At 43.7% G+C, this 24,335-nt stretch overlaps 1 protein-coding gene across 1 annotated transcript in view; it reads left to right on the top strand.

The window, feature by feature from the left end:
- LOC111974205 (nuclear receptor subfamily 6 group A member 1-A) overlaps positions 1–24,335 on the top strand; it is a 127,089-nt gene that overhangs the window by 18,497 nt on the left and 84,257 nt on the right. Inside the window, exon 2 of the mRNA XM_070446968.1 lies at positions 5,974–6,021. Within this exon, the coding sequence (XP_070303069.1) occupies positions 5,974–6,021 (48 nt within the window). The remainder of the gene's footprint in view (positions 1–5,973; positions 6,022–24,335) is intronic.

Below are 24,335 nucleotides of genomic sequence, written 5' to 3'. Positions count from 1 at the left end.
GTGTAGAGGTCCTGGATGGCAGGCAGCTTAGCCCCAGTGATGTACTGGGCCGTACGCACTACCCTCTGTAGTGCCTTGCGGTCGGAGGCCGAGCAATTGCCGTACCAGGCAGTGATACAACCAGTCAGGATGCTCTCGATGTTGCAGCTGTAGAACCTTTTGAGGATCTGAGGACCCATGCCAAATCTTTTTAGTTTCCTGAGGGGGAATAGGCTTTGTCGTGCCCTCTTCACGACTGGCTTGGTGTGTTTAGACCATTCTAGTTTGTTGGTGATGTGGACACCAAGGAACTTGAAGCTCTCAACCTGCTCCACTACAGCCCCTTCGATGAGAATGGGGGAGTGCTCGGTCCTCCTTTTCCTGTAGTGCATAATCATCTCCTTAGTCTTGGTTACGTTGAGGGATAGGTTGTTATTCTGGCACCACCCGGCCAGGTCTCTTACTTCCTCCCTATAGGCTGTCTCGTCGTTGTCGGTGATCAGTTACGCACAGACATGACAGACACACGGTGACATGGAGCTCCGAGACACGCTAATTACAAACAAACAAATCATTACTATAAACAGCAAGTGTTCATGTCCACCTGAACATCGCATCCACTTGGAGGATTGCAAACGGGTAAATTACTGAATTGAATGAAACCAAACTGCATTAATAACTTGACCAAACATTTCCTTGATGCATGCTTAACCTTGTGCACAGTAAAAAGGCCCAGTCATGATTCTGGCAAAATAGGTTAAGATCAACAATATACTGTATACGTTGTGGAGAAATGAATGACAAATAACTGCATATGGGGAAAACCAGCACTCGAAAACCCTTCTCTGTATTTAGGGTTTTCAGCAGTTAGCTTCACCCAGGGTTGGCTCCATGTGAACTACAATTCCGATACTATGCTTTAACGTTTAAAAACGTCAATAATCAACACTTTCAAACCGGTTTTCGAAACATATGCTGATATGATATCTTTCAAATAAAAATATACACAAAAATATACACAAGCTGTGTGCCTCCAGTTGACGAACTACACCAGATATGCTTACACACAGGTGTTCGGAGCACGCTAGCAATGTAACATGAAGATATGGCCCAGTGGGAACACTAACTAAAGCCTATAAAGGTGTGTTGTAATTGAACCTTTTGTTTTTAGAAAATGATTTCTCACTGATATGAAAGATATGTTCCTTATGTTTCCAAAACCGTTCCACAGGAAATGCATGTTAACGTTGAGACCGAGCGTCAGGGCTCTTAACTAAACTCCCCCGACCAGAAGATACTATCGTCAATAGGGATTAAAGTTAGTCTATGAATGGGTTAGGGGAATACATGAACGCAGCAAACAATTTGTAAGTGGTTTTAAATAATGTGTTCATGACTGAATCCGCTTCATCAAATCTAGGCCTACCTCCCTCATTATGCAACTGACATGATCAGTCAATCACTCTTTCACTTCCTTCCCTCCTTCCCTCTCTCTATGCATCCTTCCCTTGCTGCATGACACTTACTGTTACACTCTGTTGTACATGATCATATTACCTCTGCACCACCATGGCCTCACACACTTACCCTCACCATATGGCTCCTGTTGAAAAGGAATGTAGGTCTCTCAAACCTGTTTTGAATTTGATTTACAGTATGTTGAGACCCAAAATGTTTGTATTACACATATTCCCAATTGTCGTTGTTTTTGAGTTGAGTACAGTACCAAGAGGTTGTTCAATAGGTTGTACTGTGTTTCCATTAATGGGGACTGCAGGGGTAGAGCTGAAGCCGTGGGTTAGCTTGTGTTCCCCAGCCTGTAGCCTGTAGCTTGGTTAATGTGATTAACTTTAGCGTTGGCCCTGCTGGAGTCATGGAGCTGGTTGCCAGAGCTGAGCAGCTAATCAGTATGTGCACTGATGGTGGTAGACAAAACATGCCCTGGAGGGGATCCTTTAATCCCTGAACTCACAGGAATACTAGAGCAAAAGGTGAAAGATTTGTGGAATAAGTAGTTCTCTCTCTCTATAGGAGGACATGGTTATTATAATGTAGAAACTACAACAGTAGGAATCATAAATTGACTTGGTCAAGGTAATATGCACAGGTACACCCTCTGGACTACAGCATGCTGTTCTTATGAGTTATTTCGGAGATGAGGTTCCTAAAGAAATACTGAAAGACTTTTACAGTATTTCGATGACAGGTTTGAGAGCTCTGTTGAGCATGCCTCTTATCCCTGTGGAGGGAAGAGAACGCTTAAGAGCCAGTATGTTATTATGATTGTGTGCTGATTGTGCCAAGGTTGCAGAGGTTTTAGAGGTTAAAGATGCAGCCCTTCTTTGTCAACACACAATGGGCTGCAGCGGAGGAGGCTCAAGCTGCATAGTATAYGCTGCTGCTGAAGCCCTCACAGCCCCAGGCTATAGTGGTCAGTCGGGTGACAGGAGGATTAGCGAAGGGACCACACACTGGAGCTCCATTCTTTTCTATTCTCTGGGACTGTCCCATTCTTAGCTAAAACACAAGTGTTTCAGAATTTGTCATTGAAGTTTTAGCCAATCTTTTTCTTATATTATGTTTTTAGCACTGTTTATTGAAGATTTTTTCTTTTAATGGTTGCTCACAATGTAAAGAGCTTTGTGATTTATGTATGTAAATGAAAAGCGCTCTACAAAATGCAATTTAGTATTCATATTTATTATTAATATGATTTATTATAATAACTGTTGACAATGTATGGAGTGAGAATGAGTTTGAATGAGTTAATTCTTGTTTGTGCCAACCATGTTTTGGGTTATACTTATAATGTGCTTGTAATTACTGCAATTCAGTGCTGTGTGTGTGTGTGTGTGTGTGTGTGTGTGTGTGTGTGTGTGTGTGTGTGTGTGTGTGTGTGTGTGTGTGTGTGTGTGGTGGTGTGGTGGTGTGTGTGTGTGTGTGTGTGTGTGTGTGTGTGTGGTGTGTGTTGTGTGTGGTGTGTGTGTGTGTGTGGTGTGTGTGTGTGGTGTGTGTGTCTGAGCCTGGCATATGTGACTGTGTCTGTGAGTCTGAGCTGGGTATGTGTGTCTGCCTGTGTCTGTGCTGGTGCAGTGTGTTTGCTCGAGGGACACCATATGCCAGTGTGTTCAGTCGAGGGTACAGGGGGCGGCTAGCGTGTGTCGGGTCAGGGGTCTACAGCTGTTGATAGCAGGGTGGTGTGCTGACACGAGCGGGGTGGGGGTGTACTATAATGGTGGTGGTGGGGGTTTATATAGTATACTGACAGGGCGCTACTGTGTTGTGTTTGAATGATGGCTTGTCATTGAGTGTGTAAGTGAGAAGTGGACTGGCGTCTAGACCAGGGAAGAATGACGGCCCCCTCTCATTGTCAGTCATTGGTCTAGACCTCTGAGGTATAAAAATAACTGGATACTGTCCAAGATGTCTGACCGTTATTTCCAAGGAAATCTACTCATGTTCGCTTACGCCGATCATGGACTGTCTATATTCGGGTTGCATTCGGTTTATATGGACCAACATCACATGCACACTAATGCTCAGTGCACACAGGGAGCAGCGCGAGCAGCAACGACGTCATCGCGTAATCCAAAAATATGGCAGGCATTGGAGGAATATAAAATGTGTATATCTTTGGCTCTGAGTGATGTAAAAAAAGAAATCGGCTTCCGTGACATTTATTTGAATAATTCTATGGATGTTTTGTGCACAAATAAGTGTCTTATTAGGAATGTACTAATCTGACTTCTCTATGTGGCCGTCTATGGAAATTGTCTCTCTGTGCCGGGCGTCAGTTAAAGGGAAAGGGGATACCTAGTCAGTTGCACAACTAAATACATTCAACTGAAATGTGTCTTCCACATTTAACCCCACCCCTCTGAATCAGAGAGGTGCGAAGCAAAACTGTTGAAACCGTGCTTCTAGACCAGAACCCTGGCCCTTTGGTCTAGACCCAGTGCACAGCATAGATGCTATGGCACTGATGGACTAGGCACAGAAATGGTCTCACTTCATAGTCCACATGAGCAATTAGTGGCTACAGCAAGAGCTACAACACATAACCTAAAGTATGTGTACACCTGCTCGTCGAACATCTCATCCCAAAATCATGGGCAGTAATATGGAGTTTGCTGCTATAACAGCCTCCACTCTTCTGGGAAGGCTTTCCACTAGATGTTGGAACATTGCTGCGGGGACTTGCTTTCCATTCAGCCTCAAGAGCGTTAGTGAGGTCGGGCACTGATGTTGGGCGATTAGTCCTGGCTCGCAGTTGGCGTTCTAACATGGAACCCAAACCGGCTGCACGCGTGCGCCATCGTGCATGAATTTATTTTGTCCCCCCATACCAAACGCGATCACGACACGCAGGTTAAAATATCAAAACAAACTCTGAACCAATTATATTAATTTGAGGACAGGTCGAAAAGCATTAAACATTTATGCCAATTTAGCGAGTTAGCTTGCACTTGCTAGCTGATTTGTCCTATTTAGCTAGCTTGATGTTGCTAGCTAATTTGTCCTGGGATATAAACATTGAGTTGTTATTTTACCTGAAATGCACAAGGTCCTCTAATCCGCCAATTAATCCACACATAAAACGGTCAACCGAATTGTTTAGAGTCATCTCTCTTCCTTCCAGGCTTTTTCTTCTCTTGACTTTATATTGCGATTGGCAACTTTCATAAATTAGGTGCATTACTGCCACTAACCTCATTCGTCTTTCAGTCACCCACGTGGGTATAACCAATGAGGAGATTGCACGTGGGTACCTGCTTCWATAAACCAATGAGGAGATGGGAGAGGCAGGACTTGCAGCGCGATCTGCATCAGAAATAGAACTGATTTCTATTTTAGCCCTTGGCAACGCAGACGCTRGTTGGCGCGCGCGAGCAGTGTGGTTGCAATAATTGAATAACATAGATTTCAAAATGTATTTTGCAATGCTCACGCACGCGACGTGAGTGGTGTGGTCAGCCTGTAATTTATCCCAACGGTGTTTGATGGGTTTGAGGTCAGGGCTCTGTGCAGGCCAGTTCTTCCACACCGATCTCAACAAACAATTTCTGTATGGAGCTCGCTTTGTGCACGTGGGCATTGTCATGCTGAAACAGAAAAGGGCCTTCCCCAAATTGTTGCCACAAAGTTGGAAGCACAGAATCGTCTAGAATGTAATTGTATGCTGTAACGTTAAGATTTCCCTTCACTGGAACTAAGGGGCCTAGCCAGAACCATGAAAAACAGCCCCAGACTATTAGTCCTCTCCCACCAAACTTTACAGTTGGCACTATGCATTCGGCAGGTAGCGTTCTCCTGCCATCCGCCAAACCCAGATTTGTCCGTCAGACTGCCAGATGGTGAATCGTAATTCATCACTCCAGAGAACGCGTTTCCAATTCTCCAGAGTCCAATGGCGGCGTCTTTTACACCACTCCAGCCAACGCTTAGCATTGCGCATGGTGATCGTAGGCTTGTGTGCCGCTGCTCGGCCATGGAAACCCATTTCATGAAACTCCCGACGAACAGTTCTTGTGCTGACGTTGCTTCCAGTGGCCGTTTGGAACTCGGTAGTGAGTGTTGCAACCGAGGACAGACGATTTTTACACACTACCGCTTCAGCGCTCTGCGGTCCCGTTCTGTGAGCTTGTGTGGCCTACCACTTCACCGCTGAGCCATTGTTGCTCCTAGACGTTTRCAGTTGACTAGGGCAGCTCCAGCAGGGCAGAAATTTGACAAACTGACTTGTTGGAAAGGTTTTATCCTATGACGGTGCCATGTTGAAAGTCACTGAGCTCTTCAGTAAGGCCATTCTACTGCCAATGTTTGTCTATGGAGATTGCATGACTGTGTGCTCGATTTTATACACCTGTCAGCAACGGGTGTGGCTGAAATAGCGAAATCCACTAATTTGAAGGGGTGTCCACATACTTTTGTATGCATAGTGTATCTAGTGATATCTGATTGTCCTTCTGTCTTCACGTCTCTTTTGTTTTTCAGGCTTCTATGGTGACCATCCCTTGGAAGTTGAACAGAATGATGTCATAGGTGAGTTTACTTGTATTTTAACATCATGATAGGACAAATACACGTCTAACCACTATTATTAGTGATAAAGTCATTCATGTATTTTCCTGTTCTTCCGTAAATTTTCAGTTGAAGATTTTAGTTTGGAGTTTATTGTGAGTGGTGATATTAATTACACACATCATCTAATGTCAGGTTTGTAACATTCACCCAGCAGCAATACGTTGGGATGGCAGTAAAATTGTCTCAATGACGCTCTCTAGTGGTGAGATAGAATAATACATGTACTGGTCCTCGGTGTAGGGCAGGGGTGTCAAACTCGTTCCATGGGGGGCCAAGTGTATGCAGGGTTTTGTTTTTTTCTTTCAATTAAGACAGAGACAACCAGGTGAAGGGAGTTCCTTACTAATTAGTGACCTTAATTAATCAATGAAGTACAAGAGAGGAGCGAAAACCCACAGACACTCGGCCCTTCATGGAATGAGTTTGACACGTGGTGTAAGGAGTTACCTAGCCAGGATGCCACTATTCCCCCAGTTTCTGAATAAACATTAATCAATGTCAATATTGTGTTAAATGTAACCCATAGTTTAGGATACGTGGATTTAACAAGACAACACTGTACTAGACCTACAGTTGAAGTCGGGAGTTTACATACACCTTAGCCAAATACATTTAAACTCTGTTTTTCACAATTCCTGACATTTAATCCTAGTAAAAATTCCCTGTCTTAGGTCAGTTAGGATCACCACTTTATTTTAAGAATGTAAAATGTCAGAATAATAGCAGAGAGAATGATTTATTTCAGCTTTTATTTATTTTATCCCATTCCCAGTGGGTCAGAAGTTTACATACACTCAATTCGTTTTTGGTAGCGTTGCCTTTACATTGTTTAACTTGGATCAAACGTTTCGGGTAGCCTTCCTCAAGCTTCCCACAATAAGTTGGGTGAATTTTTGCCTATTCCTCCTGACAGAGCTGGTGTAACTGAGTCAGGTTTGTAGGCCTCCTTACTCGCACACGCTTTTTCAGTTCTGCCCACAAATTTTCTATAGGATTGAGGTCAGGGCTTTGTGATGGCCACTCCAATACCTTGACTTTGTTGTCCTTAAGCCATTTTGCCACAACTTTGGAAGTATGCTTGGTGTCATTGTCCATTTGGAAGACCCATTTGCAACCAAGCTTTAACTTCCTGACTGATGTCTTGAGATGTTGCTTCAATATATCCACAGAATTTTCCTTTCTCATGGTGCCATCTATTTTGTGAAGTGCACCAGTCCCTCCTGCAGCAAAGCACCCCCACAACATGATGCTGCCACTCCTGTGCTTCACGGTTGGGATGGTGTTCTTCGGCTTGCAAGCCTGCCCCTTTTTCCTCCAAACATAACGATGGTCATTATGGCCAAACAGTTCTATTTTTGTTTCATCAGACCAGCTAAAAGTACGATCTTTGTCTCCTTGTGCAGTTGCAAAACGTAGTCTGGCTTTTTATGGTGGTTTTAGAGCAGTGGCTTCTTCCTTGCTGAGCAGCCTTTCAGGTTATGTCGATATAGGACTCATTTTACTGTGGATATAGATACTTTTGTATCTGTTTCCTCCAGAATCTTCACAAGGTCCTTTGCTGTTGTTCTGGGATTGATTTGCACTTTTCACACCAAAGTACGTTCATCTCTTGGAGACAGAACACGTCTCCTTCCTGAGCGGTATGATAGCTGCGTGGTCCCATGGCGTTTATACTTGCATATTATTGTTTGTACAGATGAATGTGGTACCTTCAGGCATTTGGAAATTGCTCCCAAGGATGAACTAGACTTGTGGAGGTCTACAATTTCTTTTCTGAGGTCTTGGCTGATTTCTTTTGATTTTCCCATGATGTCAAGCTGTTTAAAGGCACAGTCAACTTAGTGTATGTCAACTTCTGACCCACTGGAATTGTGATACAGTGAATTCTAAGTGAAATAATCTGTCTGTAAACAATTGTTGGAAAAAATTACTTGTGTCATGCACAAAGTAGATGTCCTATCCAACTTGCCAAAACTATAGTTTGTTAACAAGACATTTGTGAAGAACTAGTTTTAATGACTCCAACCTAAGTGTACGTAAACTTCCGACTTCAACTGTAACATTTACGTGGATATTTTTTTTTTATGTCAATAGGAAAAATAAAAATAATAACTCATAGCAATCCTTTAACTGGACCACAAAAAATATGAAATACTTAGGATGGTTAATAAGTGACAACAAACAACAGATATATAAAGATGATTCCATTACTTATTCATCTAATTCAATTGAATGATCTTCCCATAAATCTTACCTCTTTAGAATAGCACGGCTGCTAAAGTTTTGTATTTATTTTTGGTAATACCAATTACCCCACCGAAGACTTTCTTTAAAAAAGTATACTTTATATGAACAAATAAAATTCATAAAATAAAAAGGAAAGTTTTACATCTTCCTAAGTCTTGCTACCCAAGGATTTTATTTGCGACATATAGTTATTTGCGACATATAGGGGTTGTGAGCATGCGGGTCTGGGCAGATGAGATGTAGTCATTGTTTGTGTGCATCTGTACATTTTTGTTCCTATGTATAAGTTTGTATATGGAGTAAAAATATATTTATATGAAACGAAAAAAACATGGTTCATATGGCCTTTTTTACTAGTGCAAATATCTCAGTTTGCCGGCATCCCAGTTCCCCCTGAAATGTAAAATGTCTACCTATGTCCAGCTCTCCATCATTCCAAGTTCAGGAGAAAATAATTGATAAAGGTTTTGCAGTTCCTCTTGCCTTTCCCATTACTGGATTGGCATAATAAGCATGTCTTCAATGTAGCATGTGACTCCTTCCATCTCCACCAGGGGGACATGTTCAACTGAAAATAGAACAGAAGCTGGCCCACAACATAGTCACTGTTTGTGTACAGCCTCTGTCTCACAGATACAGCAAGATATGGGATGGAATTGAATATTTGCAGAGAATAGTCTCAATGTGTCCATTGAACAGATAAATGTTACACACATACACTTACACACATACAGTAAATGCCCAGTTTTGTAAGGGATTTAGTCAGGCATTTCTCAGTCCCCCCTAAGACTGTGTTTGTGTGTTTGTTGGCTACTGTGGTACCATGTGGTTGCAGGCCCTCTCTCCTCTCACTGTGGGGCAACAGGCTGGTGGAGAGGGCATGGGGCAGGGGTGGGGGGTTTGTACAATGTTAAGGTCCAGGTTCAGGTGAAGTTCATTTGAGATGCTCCCTTCACTTCGTCCTGGCTGTGGAGCCAGGTGGCACCATCCAGAGGTCAGAGGTTAAACTCAGTTCAGAAACGTCTGACCTCGCTGTGACTCCATGCTGACCTGATTGTTGCAGCTCTCCTGTGGACTGGACTTTCTCAGCAGCCTCTGTGTCCTGGCCTCTATAAACCTGTGGGAGTCAGTAATAAGTGGAAGGAAGCTTGGGGGAACTATTAAACCTGTGCACAGAGAAAGACTGGCATTGTTGCCCCCTATGGGAGGAGGCATGGATTTATGAGGCAAAACCTGATTGGATTGTAAACTTGAGGAGGCAGGATCAGAGAGTACCCATGGACAACACTACTCTCCCTTGGCCTATTCAAGTCCCAGGATGCCTCGTGCATGGAGTGGGCAGGGGTAATGTGGGGGTCAAGAGGCTGTAGAGGGTGGAGGGGGTGCTGAAGCAGGGCTCCCTGAGCTTGTAAATGCTGTGACAGGGATGTGAATCCAGAGAKCCCCATTCAGGGACCAAAACACAGGTCAGGGGGCAAATAGCTGAGTTGGCAACAGCTGTTTTCAACACTATGCAATAGATGAAGTCCTAATCTTGCCACCACTCAGTCCCCTAAAACAGCAGAGAATTAGAAACGGTGATCTCTCTATTTCCTTGTAAAAGCTGCCGTCGTCATCTATGTGTACCTGTAATTGTTGGTGTCAAGCTTTCTTGTAGATAATTATTGTATATGTGGAATTGTGTAGTCATATTGCCTCAATTTGTTAGAGCAGATAAAGAATGGTTAATGACGTTTTATTGAAAAGGTGGAAAAGTGGTTGTTCCTTTCTGATGGGAAAGTGTTTACAACCATGAYCTTGTCATGGGTGGGTACCTCACATGTCACTCAAAGCAGCAGGGATGGCTCCACCCCCTGGTCACCTCTACTCTGACCTGCCTCTGTCCAAGGGTCCAAACCACCACCCCCCTCGCCCTCTGTACTCGGCCCAATGGACACAGTTGACCAATCACTGCTGATTCAGCCATTTCGGAGGTTATCAGGTGCTTAGAGTTTCTCCCTCTGTCCTATGGTCAATCATTACCAGGTGTCCATTCATTACCGTGAAATTGGGCCAGGAGAACTTTCATTGTTTAACTTTGCCCTGAAAGGGTGCAACTGATTTGTCAGTTGGTCGCATTGATCATTACACTATCACTCATTGTAGCTACTTCAATATAGCTCAGAGATGAAGGATCAGATAGGTATTTAATTTGGCAATATCCATGATAAGGATGAAAMACATTGTATAATTTATTTTATAGCTGTTGAAGCAGAATATTAAACTGTGCTATGTAGGATCAGTAGTGGCTTTAAGTAGTTGTCCTCCCTGAAGACGAGGAAAGATTATGAAAGATCCCTGAATCTCACAGGGACAGATGTTCTTAGCTTTAAGACTGCGAGACAGCGTCCCTGAGGATTTAGGTGCCATCCTGACAGTGCATTTAAGTAAGACCTACCTATTTATGTCTCCACTTAATCTGAGCTGCCTGTTCTGTCAGCTCACTGTGCCATCCCAGCGGTTTCCACGGATACCTGTGTTTGTATGGTAATGTCAGCCCCCAGTACTGGCGTGACTAGTTGGATTATGAGTGAGAGGGTTCAGCACGTGGGATGTAGCCTAGTGTTACAGCTTAGARCTGACTTGTTGTTCTACTCTCAGAGCAAGGTGCTCTGCTTACCTCCGGAGCTGCAACTGGGGTTTTGTGTCCATTTCATGGTTGTATTGTTACATGATGGCTTTTGTCATTCATCAACCCCTCGATGGTTTGATGTGACATCACAGTGCAGGAACAACCTAAATATATTTAATAAGATAATAATACTATATGTTTGACTCATTATTTGATATTTTGGAAAATACCATTTCTATTATATCTTTAGGTGGGCATAAAAAACACGTAGTTTTATTGATTTGTAGTGCATTGTTTTCAGTACATTACACGGTCTGTCCACCAATGTGTAATGTGGAGTTCTATCCACAAGGGGGTAGTAGTCACATAATATTGTTTTCACAGGATCTATGACTCCAAGTTGTAGGTTGGACTTGGTGAGCTCAAAACTCTTATGGAAATACTTGGCCCTGTCCCAAAACATGTTTTTCCTTTGTCCTCACATAACTGGGATAAAGTTTGATGTTCTTTTCCAAAAGTAATTTAGGAACAGACGTTTGTCATTTCCATATCTTTAGTTCATATCAGAATACAGCCCAACCCTTACTGTTGTTTCTGATTCATTCCTTTATTCCTTTGAATTACATCCCTTCATGAAATGGAGTTAATTTAAGTGAGCAGTGTATTTGGAAGTGAGGTATTCTTATGTGAAATCTGTGTGCTGAAGTACAGAAAGAGTAAGTGAAAGAGTAAGTGAAAGTAAATGTAGCTAGGTGAATCTCACTTTCTTTACATTTGTGGGATTGTTTCTGCACTTGATTGTTGAGCATCTATTTTTCCTCTCACACATTGAGCTCATGTTATCTTTAAAATACGGCCATTTTGTGTTAGAAGTCTTTTACAAGTGCACCGTAATTGAAATAATGTATCTTTGTCAATGTAACGTATGTTTGTGCCAGCCATTTTACTCAGCAGTCTTGGTGTGAATGTGTAAAGCATCTGAGTGCTGACCTCTGTTCCATCTCTTCATTTTCACATTTAATAACTTGTGATCAGCCCAGATTTGATTAATTCCCAATTTTGTTTCACCTCTGCTTGATGCAACTTGCGTTGGCGTGAGACTGGGGGTCAAGCCTGCGGAGTGTTTCCAGGTCAACCAGAAGTGGGTCATGCTGTTCCCAGTGTCAGTCCCTATAACTTCACTGTGTGTGATGACAAAGCCCAACTCCAGCGGGATAAACAGGCAGGCCTTTGTGTGCGTGACTAATGTATGTTACAAACTGTCCCTTCTGAGTAGAGACAGTCTACTCTACTTACAGTACACCAGCCTCTGATGACAGTGCATTCACTGTAATTCAAATCAAATTTTATTAGTCAGATGCGTGGAATACAACAGGCGTAGAACTTACAGTGAAATGCTTACTTACAAGTCCCTAACCAACAATGCAGTTAAAAAAAATACAGATAAGAATAAGAAATAAAAGCAACAAGTAATTAAAGAGCAGCAGTAAAATATAGAGACTATATACAGGGGGGTACCGGTACAGAGTCAATGTGTGGGGGCACCGGTTAGTTGAGGTAATATGTACATGTAGGTAGAGTTATTGAAGTGACATAGATGAGTGCATAGATGAGGGGGGGGGGCAATGCAAATAGTCTGGGTAGCCATTTGATTAGGTGTTCAAGAGTCTTATGGCTTGGGGGTAGAAGCTGTTTAGAAGCCTCTTGGACTTAGACTTGGCGCTCTGATACCGCTTGCTGTGCAGTAGCAGACAGAACAGTCTATAACTGGGGTGGCTGGAGTCTTTGACAATTTTTAGGGACTTCCTCTGATACCGCCTAGTATAGAAGTCCTGGATGGCAGGAAGCTTGGCCCCAGTGATGTACTGGGCCGTTCGCGCTACCCTCTGTAGTGCCTTGCGGTCGGAAGCCGAGCAGTTGCCATACCAGGCAGTGATGCAAACAGTCAGAATGCTGTCGATGGTGCAGCTGTAGAACCTTTTGAGGATCTGAGGACCCATGCCAAATCTTTTCAGTCTCCTGAGAGGGAATAGGTTTTGTCGTACCCTCTTCACGACTGCCTTGGTGTGCTTGAACCATGTTAGTTTGTTGGTGATGTGGACACCAAGGAACTTGAAGCTCTCAATCTGCTCCACTGCAGCCCCGTCGAAGAGAATGGGGGCGTGCTCGGTCCTCTTTTTCCTGTAGTCCACAATCATCTCTTTTGTCTTGATCARGTTAAGGGAGAGGTTGTTGTCCTGGCACCCCACGGCCAGGTCTCTGACCTCCTCCCTATAGGCTGTCTCGTCGTTATCGGTGATCAGGCTTACCACTGTAGTGTCATCGACAAACTTAATGATAGTGTTGGAGTCGTGCCTGGCCGTGCAGTCATGTGTGAACAAGGAGTACAGGAGGGGACTGAGCATGCACCCCTGAGGGGCCCCTGTGTTGAGGATCAGCGTGGCCGATGTGTTGTTACCTACCCTTACCACCTGGGGGCGGCCTATCAGGAAGTTCAGGATCCTGTTGCAGAGGGAGGTGTTTAGTCCCAGGGTCTTTAGCTTAGTGATGAGCTTTGAGGGCACTGGTGTTGAACGCTGAGCTGTAGTCAATGGATAGCATTCTCACATAGGTGTTCCTTTTGTCCAGGTGGAAAAGGGCAGTGTGGAGGGCAATAGAGATTGCATCATCTGTGGATCTGTTGGGGCGGTATGCAAATTGGAGTGGGTCTAGGGTTTCTGGGATAATGGTGTTGATGTGAGCCATGAACAGCCTTTCAAAGCACTTCATGGCTACAGATGCGAGTGCTACGGGTCGGTAGTCATTTTGGTAGGTTACCTTAGTGTTCTTGGGCACAAGCACTATGGTGGTCTGCTTAAAATATGTTGGTATTACAGACTCGGACAGGGAGAGGTTGAAAATGTCAGTGAAGACACTTGCCAGGTGGTCAGCACATGCTCGCAGTACACGTCCTGGTAATGCGTCTGGCCCTGCGGCCCGGTGAATGTTGACCTGTTTAAAGGTCTTACTCACATCGGCTGCGGAGAGCGTGATCACACAGTCTTCTGGAACAGCTGGTGCTCTCATGCATGTTTCAATGTTATTTGCCTCGAAGCGAGCATAGAAGTAGTTTAGCTCGTCTGGTAGGCTTGTGTCACTGGGCAGCTCTCTGCTGCGCTTCCATTTGTAGTTTGTAATGATTTGCAAGCTCTGCCACATCCGACGAGCATCAAAGCCGGTGTAGTACTATTCGATTTTAGTCCTGTATTGATGCTTTGCCTGTTTAATGGTTCGTCGGAGGGCATTGCGGGATTTCTTATAAGCTTCTGGGTTAGAGTCCCGCCCCTTGATAGCGGCAGCTCTAGCCTTTAGCTCAGTGCGGATGTTGCCTGTAATCCATGGCTTCTGGTTGGGGTATGTACGTACGGTCACTGTGGGGACAACATCATCGATGCACTTATTGATGAAGCTAATGACTGATGTGGTGTACTCCTCAATGCCATCGGAGGAATCCCGGAACATATTCCAGTCTGTGCTAGCAAAACAGTCCTGTAGCTTAGCATCTGCTTCATCTGACCACTTTTTTATTGATCTAGACACTGGTGCTTCCTCCTTTAATTTTTGCTTGTAAGCAGGAATCAGAAGGATAGAATTATGGTCAGATTTGTCAAATGGAGGGCGAGGGAGAGGTTTGTATGTGTGTCTGTATGTGGAGTAAAGGTGGTCCAGAGTTTTTCCCCCTCTGGTTGCACATTTAACATGCTAATAGAAATTTGGTAAAACGGATTTAACTTTCCCTGCATTAAAGTCCCCTTCTACTAGGAGCGCCGCCTTTGGGTGAGCGTTTTCTTGTTTGCTTATGGTGGAATACAGCTCATTCAATGCTGTCTTAGTGCCAGCCTCTGACTGTGGTGGTATGTAAAGCTACGAAAAATACAGGTGAAAACTCTCTAGGTAGATAATGAGGTCTACAGCTTATCATGAAATACTCTACCTCAGGCGTGCAATAGCTTAGATATCATGCACCAGCTGTTATTTACAAAAATACATAGTCCGCCGCCCCTTGTCTTACCAGACGTCGCTGTTCTATCCTGCCGGTACAGCGTATTACCAGCCAGCTGTATGTTGATAGTGTCGTCGTTCAGCCACGACTCCGTGAAGCATAAGATATTACAGTTTTGAATGTCTCGTTGGTAGTTTAATCTTGCGCGTAGGTCATCAATTTTATTCTCAGAAGGCAGCTCGCCCTCTGGCCCCTTTTCCTCCGCCTCCTCTTCACGCAAATCACAGGGATCTGGGCCTGTTTCCAAGACGGCAGCAGTATATCGTTCGCATCGGGRTCGTCAGACTTGTTAAGGAAAAAAAAGATTCTGCCAGTCCGTGGTGAGTAATCGCAGTCCTGATGTCCAGAGGTTATTTTTGGTCATAAGAGACGGTAGCGGCAACATTATGTACAAAATAAGTTACAAACAACGCAAATAAACGAGAAAAAAAACATAATTGGTTGGGGACACGTAAAACGTCTGCCTTCTTCTCTGGCGCCATTTTGGTGTGTGTAATGTGTATCCCATATTTTTATACAGTGAGAGGCATTTTATTTTCAATAAATAATTTGCCACACTGTTATTAGGGTACATGAAAGGTGGACAGAGTGAAATAATGTACTATAGAGTTGCCATAGTGGTGTGCTATGTGTTTTAAAAGCCAGTTGAGAGAGGAGAAACCCAGGCTGGTTTCCATTGTTCCCCAGACATTTTCCCACTGTAAATAAATGATCAAATATGCATTGGGTCTGGCCTGGCTGGAAAACATCAACGTGTTTGAGATTTCCCAGCATGTTAACATAACCTTACAGGGCAATTACTGGCATATTATTTCCATATGTCTCCTCCAATTAAAGAAAGAAAATGGGAAATTAACTTTCCAAGAATTAAGCATGCTGATTGTTTAACTTTTTATTTGAGAAGGTTGACTTGAACCGAAACTGAAAAAATGTGTGAAAAAGTGTTGCTCTGTTTCAGCCCTGTGATTGTTCTTGCTACTGTGAATTTGCTGAGTTTAAACTCTATTTCAGGCTCTTTTGTTTTGGCATAATGAAAGCGTGAACACTCCCAACGGTTTGGTGAGTGCTGCAGCCGGCCTTCTAATACTGGAGCTCTCTTCTTGGCCACTGGCCTCTGAAAAGAGATTCTTTATCTCAAAGGAACTTCCTGGTTTAAATAAAGGTTACATTAAAAAAGGAACTTCCTGGTTTAAATAAAGGTTACATTAAAAAAGGAACTTCCCGGTTTAAATAAAGGTTACATTAAAAAAAGGAACTTCCTGGTTTAAATAAAAGTTACATTAAAAAAGGAACTTCCCGGTTTAAATAAAGGTAACATAAAAAAGGAACTTCCTGGTTTAAATAAAGGTTACGTTAAAAAAGGAACTTCCTGGTTTAAATAAAGGTTACATTAAAAAAGGAACAAAAGTGTCCACTAAACAATCAATCCTGTGAAATAGGATCTCACGGTCCTCAGCTTCTCTGTACAGAAGCTCTAATCATTATGAAATGAATTATGAAGTACTGGCCAATTCTATGGAAACAGATTTGTGCTGAGATCTGTCACTTAAAAAGTATGCCAAACAAACACCATTAATTTAAAAGTTTAACAAACCATACAGCTCTATGCACAACTTTTAACAATTTACACTGACCATTTTACACTGACCATTTTACATTGACCATTTTACAAAAACACATTTACTGGAAGTAGTGCTGTCCCCGACAAAAAATCGATTGGTTGAATCGATTGGTTGAAATTTGAAAACGTATTTTTCCATATATAGACACAACCTTGTAAGGGTGCGTGCTGGTGGCAGGGAAGTCAGGCGCAGGAGATCGAACTTGGTATAAAACGGAGCAGTTTAATAAGTGCTCAAAAACTCTGAAAAACAAAATATAGAAAATAATACAAGTTCTTACAAAACCCGTCACACCAGAACATATCTTGCACATAGCTTACAAACAAACAATCACCGACAAGGACAATGAGGGAAACAGAGGGTTAAATACACAACATATAATGAATGGGATTGGAACCAGGTATGATACAAGACAAGACAAAACCAAAGGAAAATGAAAAGAGGATCAGCGATGGCTAGAAGGTCGGCGACTTCGACCGCCGAACGCCGCCCGAAATGACTGAAAAATTATCTTACTGAAAGCCCTCACTTGTTTAGGAAAAACATTCTCTATTCCCTCAACTCTTGCTCTCTTTACTTGACACGTATGCATCGCAGGGCACGTGACCAATAGGGCCTGACATATAGCATATCATAATCACATTAGTAAATTGGTTAACAAACTCCAGCGGGGCTGGAGGGGGAGGAAATCCACTCCCAGCCCACCTGAGGAGGTCCAGTTGGAACCGCAACAAGATCTTTGGGTGATCAACATATCACCAGGACCTCTCAGGATGCCCAAGTGTCAGACCAGAATAAAGGACTCTCTTTCTCACCTTCTAATAAGATGGCACCTTTTGCATGAAAAGTTGACACTTTCAAATTTGTTCGCCAATTACATTTAAATAATTTATTCTGTGCTAATAGGCAACCATTGTGTAATAGCAATGCAGTGTTTAGAAACTATAATGCATCTGGTATTTCTGATGTGCCTTATGCTAATTTGAGTACCTCTGTTCTCACCTCAGCTGATAGAACAGGATTTGCTAAATTGTTCCGCAACACTCCTAAACAAGCAGTTAGTCTCAGTAATGATGAACAAAATGCTTTGAAGGAACTGAAAGACAAATGCTGTTAAGGGAGTGAGGTCTATGCTCAACTTTCTGACCCTAAGTTCTATGTCCCTCTCCGTTCCAACCCCACAGGTAGAATAAAAGAGGATATAGATTGCTTCATTGATAACGCTCTTTCAATGGGAAACGGAGAAGAACTTTCTCATTATGCCACACTGATAACGGAAACGGAGAAGGACTTTCTCATTATGCCACACTGACAACGGAAACGGAGGASWWMKTCKTTATGCKACAKTYACAACGAAAACGGAGAAGYACTTTCTCATTATGCCACACTGACAACGYAAACGGAGAAGYACTTTCTCATTATGCCACACTGACAACGGAAACGGAGAAGAACTTTCTCATTATGCCACACTGACAACGGAAACGGAGAAGAACTTTCTCATTATGCCACACTGACAACGGAAACGGAGAAGGACTTTCTCATTATGCCACACAACCAGCCTGTCCAGTTTATTATGGCCTACCGACAATACATGAAAGCGTGGATAAACCTCCTTTACGTCCCATAGTGTAAGGTAACAGTAGCCCTATTGAACCCCTGTCTCAGTATGTTGATTTGTGCCAGTATTGCCAGCCTTTTTAGGAGATACCAGGGATGTGCTTAAGATCATCAATAACTGTAGATGCCACACTGAAAGCATCTTGGTTACACTTGACGTTCAGTCTCTCTACACTAATATCCCACATGACGCAGGCCTACGAGCGCTCTCTCACTATCTCAACACTAGACTGGAAGGTATCTTACCTCCTCTAACTTTATTTTGTCGCTCACTGAAAAAGCCCTCACATCAAATTATTTCCAATATGCGGGCAGTTTCTACCAACAGAGAGCTGGATTCACTCCAATCTATGTAAATGTATTTATGGGACACTSGGAGGAGACCTTCATTTATGATTTCCAGAAAAAAAAACATTTTCAGAATGTCGCACTTTGGAAAAGATACATTGACGACAACTATTGGTATGGAAGGGTGCTGACGCTCTCCTATCAGAGTTAATTTCTTATATTAATTTATCTGACCCCAATCTCAAATTCACAGCAGGGAGTTGGGAGAAAGTAGACTTCTTGGATCTTACAATCCACAAAAATAAAGAAAACAAGTTGGAGTAGGAATAGACTTTTACGCCCAGACAGTAACCACCCAGTACACCTTAAGCGGAACATACCAGTGGGTCAATTACTAAGACTTTGACATAACTGTAGTATAGATGTAGATTTCAAGTGCAAAGTTAATGATATGCTCACCAGGTTCCTGCAATGCAGGTATGATAAGGGTGTCATTGAACAGGCTTATACTCATGCTAGAGAGACTGAACGTTAAAGCCTACTCACTGGCACTAATAGAAACCAGGACAAAACGCCCCCACGTTCTTGTTTTTGCCCGTCGCACATGGGTTGTGCCGGTGAGCGCAATCTAGCCGATTCCGTTACACACAGCTGATTGAATGTAAACTAAACCACAGAGAGGCATTATGGCAGTACTCCTTAGAGACTGTGGATCCAAGGGGCTAAACGATTCACAGACACCCAAATATCACCTATGTATATTTTGACAAGGCCTATTGATTAACGAGACACACTATTTATCTTATTATTTTGCGCTATAATTTGTAATTTACCATACAACTTGTTATCATTATAATATTGTTATTTAGATTTTTTTTACATTTCACCTTTATTTAACCAGGTAGGCCAGTTGAGAACAAGTTCTCATTTACAACTGCGACCTGGCCAAGATAAAGCAAAGCAGTGGACACAAACAACACGGAGTTACACATGGGATAAACAAACGTACAATCAATAACACAATAGAAAAGTCTATATACAGTGTGTGCAAATGTAGTAAGATTAGGGAGGTYAGGCAATAAATAGGCCATAGTGYTGAAATAATTACAATTTAGCAATTAAACACTGGAGTGATAGATGTGCAGAAGATGAATGTGCAAGTAGAGATACTGGGGTTCAAAGGAGCAAAAAAATAAATAACAATATGGGAATGAGGTAGTTGGGTGGGCTATTTACAGATGGGCTGTGTATTGGTGCAATGATCGGTAAGCTGCTCTGACAGCTGATGCTTAAAGTTAGTGAGGGAGATATAAGACTCCAGCTTCAGTGATTTTTGCAATTCGTTCCAGTCATTGGCAGCAGAGAATACGTCCAAATTCACTGGAAGGAAAGGCGGCCAAAGGAGGAGTTGGCTTTGGGGATGACCAGTGAAATATACCTGCTGGAGCACATGCTACGGGTGGGTGCTGCTATGGTGACCAGTGAGCTGAGATAAGGCAGGGATTTACCTAGCAAAGACTTATAGATGACCTGGAGCCAGTGAGTTTGGCGACGAATATGAAGCGAGGGCCAGCCAACGAGAGCATACAGGTCGCAGTGGTGGGTAGTATATGGGGCTTTGGTGACAAAACAGATGGCACTGTGATAGACTACATCCAATTTGCTGAGTAGAGTGTTGGAGGCTATTTAGGATAGTCAGTTTTACAAGGGTATGTTTGGGAGCATGAGTGAAGGATGCTTTGTTGCGAAATAGGAAGCCGATTCTAGATTTAATTTTGGATTGGAGATGCTTAATGTGAGTCTGGAAGGAGAGTTTACAGTCTAACCAGACACCTAGGTATTTGTAGTTGTCCACATATTCTAAGTCAGAACCGTCCAGAGTAGTGATGCTAGATGGGCGGGCAGGTGCGGGCAGCGATTGGTGGAAGAGCATGCATTTAGTTTTATTTGCATTTAAGAGCAGTTGGAGGCCACGGAAAGTGTGTTGTATGGCATTCAAACTCGTCTGGAGGTTTGTTAACACAGTGTCCAACGAAGGGCCAGAAGTAGAATCTCAGATGATACGAAAGAGAGGTTGAATAGGCTAGTAATAAGGGTTGCAACAATTGCGGCGGATAATTTTAGAAAGAGAGGGTCCAGATTGTCTAGTCCAGCTGATTTGTAGGGATCCAGACTTTGCAGGTCTTTCAGAACATCAGCTATCTGGATTTGGGTGAAGGAGAAATAGGGGAGGCTTTGGCAAGTTGCTGTGGGGGGTGCAGAGCTGTTGACTGGGGTAGGGGTAGCCAGGTGGAAAGCATGACCAGCCGTAGACAAATGCTTATTGACATTCTCGATTATCGTAGATTTATTGGTGGTGACAGTGTTTCCTAGCCTCAGTGCAGTGGGCAGCTGGGAGGAGGTGCTCTTATTCTCCCTGGACTTTACAGTGTCCCAGAACTTTTTGGAGTTTGTGCTACAGGATGCAAATTTCTGTTTGAAAAAGCTAGCTTTTGCTTTCCTAACTGCCTGTGWATATTGGTTCCTAACTTCCCTGAAAAGTTGCATATCGCGGGGTCTATTCGATGCTAATGCAGTACGCCACATGTTGTTTTTGTGCTGGTCAAGGGCAGTCAGGTCTGGAGTGAACCAAGGGCTAAATCTATTCTTAGTTAAAAAAAAATTGAATGGGGCATGCTTATTTAAGATGGTGAGGAAAGCACTTTTAAAGAAATACCAGGCATCCTCTACTGACGGAATGAGGTCAATATCCTTCCAGGATACCCGGGCCAGGTCGATTAGAAAGGCCTGCTCGCTGAAGTGTTTTAGGGAGCGTTTGACAGTGATGAGGGGTGATCGTTTGACCGCGGACCCATTACGGACGCAGGCAATGAGGTAGTGATCGCTGAGATGCTGGTTGAAGACAGCAGAGGTGTATTTAGAGGGCAGGTTGGTCAGGATGATATCTATGAAGGTGCCCGTGTTTACGGATTTTGTGTTTACCTGGTAGGTTCCATGATAATGAGATTGAAGGCATCTATCTTAGATTGTAGGATGGCCGGGGTATTAAGCATATCCCAGTTTAGGTCACCTAACAGTACAAACTCTGAAGATAAATGGGGGCAATTAATTCACATATGGTGTCCAGGGCACAGCTGGGGGCTGAGGGGGGTCTATAACAAGCGGCAACAGTGAGAGACTTATTTCTGGAAAGGTGGATTTTTAAAAGTAGAAGCTCGAACTGTTTGGGCACAGACCTGGATAGTAAGACAGAACTCTGCAGGCTATCTCTGCAGTAGATTGCAACTCCACCCCCTTTCGCAGTTCTATCTTGGCGGAAAAGGTTGTAGTTGGGGATGGAAATGTCAGAATTTTGGGTGGCCTTCCTTAGCCAGGTTTCAGACAAGGCTAGGACATCAGGGTTGGCAGAGTGTGCTAAAGCAGTGAATAAAACAAACTTAGGGAGGAGGCTTCTGATGTTAACATGCATGAACCCAACGCTTTTAAGTTAACAAATGATAGCGCCTGGGGAATAGGGGTGGAACTGGGGCCTCAGAGCCTGGGTTAACCTCTACATCACCAGAGGAACCGAGGAGGAGTAGGATAAGGGTACAGCTAAAGGCTGTAAGAACTGGTCGTCTAGTGCGTTGGAGACAGAGAGTAAAAGGAGCAGATTTCTGGGCGTGGTAGAATAGATTCAAGGCATAATGTACAGACAAGGGTATGGTAGGATGTGAGTACAGTGGAGGTAAACCTAGGCGTTGAGTGACGATGAGAGAGGTTTCGTCTCTGGAGGCACCAGTTAACCCAGGTGAGTTCTCCGCATGTGTGTGGGGTGGGACAAAGGAGCTATCTAAGGCATTTTGATTGAGACTGAGGGCTTTACAGTGAAATAAAACAGTAAGAACTAGCCAAGATAGCAGTAGACAAGTCTAATTGACATTAGAGAGAGGCATAAAGCAATCACAGGTGTTGATCAGGAGAGCTAAGACAACAACGGGTAAATGGCGATGAWTGGGCAGAGCGGGTCAGTTCGGTACATACAGGACCTGAGTTCGAGGCTGGGGCTGACAGGTAAACAAAACGAGGTACCGTGTTATTGAAACAGTCCAGGGGGCATCAGCTCTGTAGCTGAGTGATCATAGGGTCAAAAGAGCAGCAATAGGTGAGTCAGGGTGCCGTTGTCACTACTARGCTAGGCGAGCAGGGGACACAGCGTTCAGAAAAGCTAGCGGGCTGGGGCTAGTAGATGGTTGTAACAGAATAGCCTGTTGAGACCACATCGGGCGATCACATCGGCAGTCCAGTCATGATGGATAGGCGGGGCTCCATGTCGACAATAAAGGGTCCAGGTCAATTGGCAAAGGAGCTATTGTTGCCCTAGAATGTGCTAGTATATGGGCCTAGCTCGAGGCTAGCTCAAGGCTAGCTGGTGCTTGCTTTTMGTCAGGGGCGTTAGCTAACAGTAGCCACTCGTTTGCAGCTAGCTAGCTGCAATGATCCGGTGTAATGATCCAGAGCGGCAGGAATCCGGTGATATGGTAGAGAGAAGCAGTCCGATATGCTCTGGGTTGATATCGCGCTGTGCAGACTGGCAGGTGTTGTCCGAGCTAAGGCTGGCTGATGACGGGGAAAAAGGCGAAGACCGCTAGCCATGGCTAACAAAGACTAGTAGCTAGTTAGCTGGCTTGCTCCTGATGGAAGTTCCAGTTATAAGGAATAGAAATAGCAAATCCGTACCAAATTGGGTGAGGCGGGTTGCTGGAAAGTATATTTAGTTCGTAGATAGAAAGTGAGATTTAGATATATATACGAAAAAGACTGTCTATTTACACGGGATAAGACACAGGATAAGACAAAGACCGATACACACGTCCTACTGCAACGCCATCTTGGATTAATTGATTCATCTAGGATTATATTGTTGTCTCACAATGAGACACTAGGCCAAAGGGGGGCAAAGTACGGCCCACGGGCTGTATCCGCCCCGCCGGGCACTTCAATCCGGCCCGCGGAGACAATTTTAATACATTAATTTTTTTAAAGGCTTTTTTCTCCACATTTTTCTTTTTTCTATCCAATTGGTAGTTATAGTCTTGTCCCATCACTGCAACTCCCGTATGGACTCGGTAGAGGCGAAGGTTGAGAGCTGTGCATCCTCCGAAACACAACCCAACCAAGCCGCACTGCTTCTTGACATAATGCCCGCTTAAAACGAAAGCCAGCCACACCAATATGTCAGAGGAAACACCGTACACCTGGCAACAGTGTCAGCGTGCAGGAGCCGCCACAGGAGTCGCTAGAACGCGATGGGACATGGAAATCTCGGCCTGCCAAACCATCTCCTAACCTGGACAACGCTGGGCCAATTATGTGCCGCCTCATGGATCTCCCAGTCACGGCCAGCTGTGACACAGCCTGGGATCGAACCCGGGTCTGTCGTGCCTTAGACAGCTGCGTCACTCGGGAGGCCCCACAAATGGATTTTAACAAACAATTGGTCCCCCKAAAAATGGTGCCCTCCTTTGAATTTCAAAATCCCGATGTGGCCCTCGAACCAAAAAGTTTGCCCACCCTGCGTTAGGCTATAAATAGCTAAGTGCTAAGTGCAATGGTCAGGTCACTCTGAGGAAGATGTCAAGCGTCAGTCACCTGTCCGCATCCTGTACAATGGATTAAAGTGAGCAATAAGAAATCAATCTCTGCCTTTTTTTGTTGTTGAGTGCTCCAACTTCTTTTTACCTTTTGTCATTGTTGTTGAGCACCCCTCCTTTCCTTTGTTTGCTGAAGCTCCAGGGCCCACCTGACCTCAACACGAAATACATTCTAAGTAATACCAGAGAGGCTGTTCTAATGACAATTTTTA

The sequence above is a fragment of the Salvelinus sp. IW2-2015 genome, linkage group LG15 (genome assembly GCF_002910315.2).
Source record: "Salvelinus sp. IW2-2015 linkage group LG15, ASM291031v2, whole genome shotgun sequence".
Classification (NCBI taxonomy): domain Eukaryota; kingdom Metazoa; phylum Chordata; class Actinopteri; order Salmoniformes; family Salmonidae; genus Salvelinus; species Salvelinus sp. IW2-2015.
This window is presented reverse-complemented; position numbering and strand designations above follow the sequence as displayed.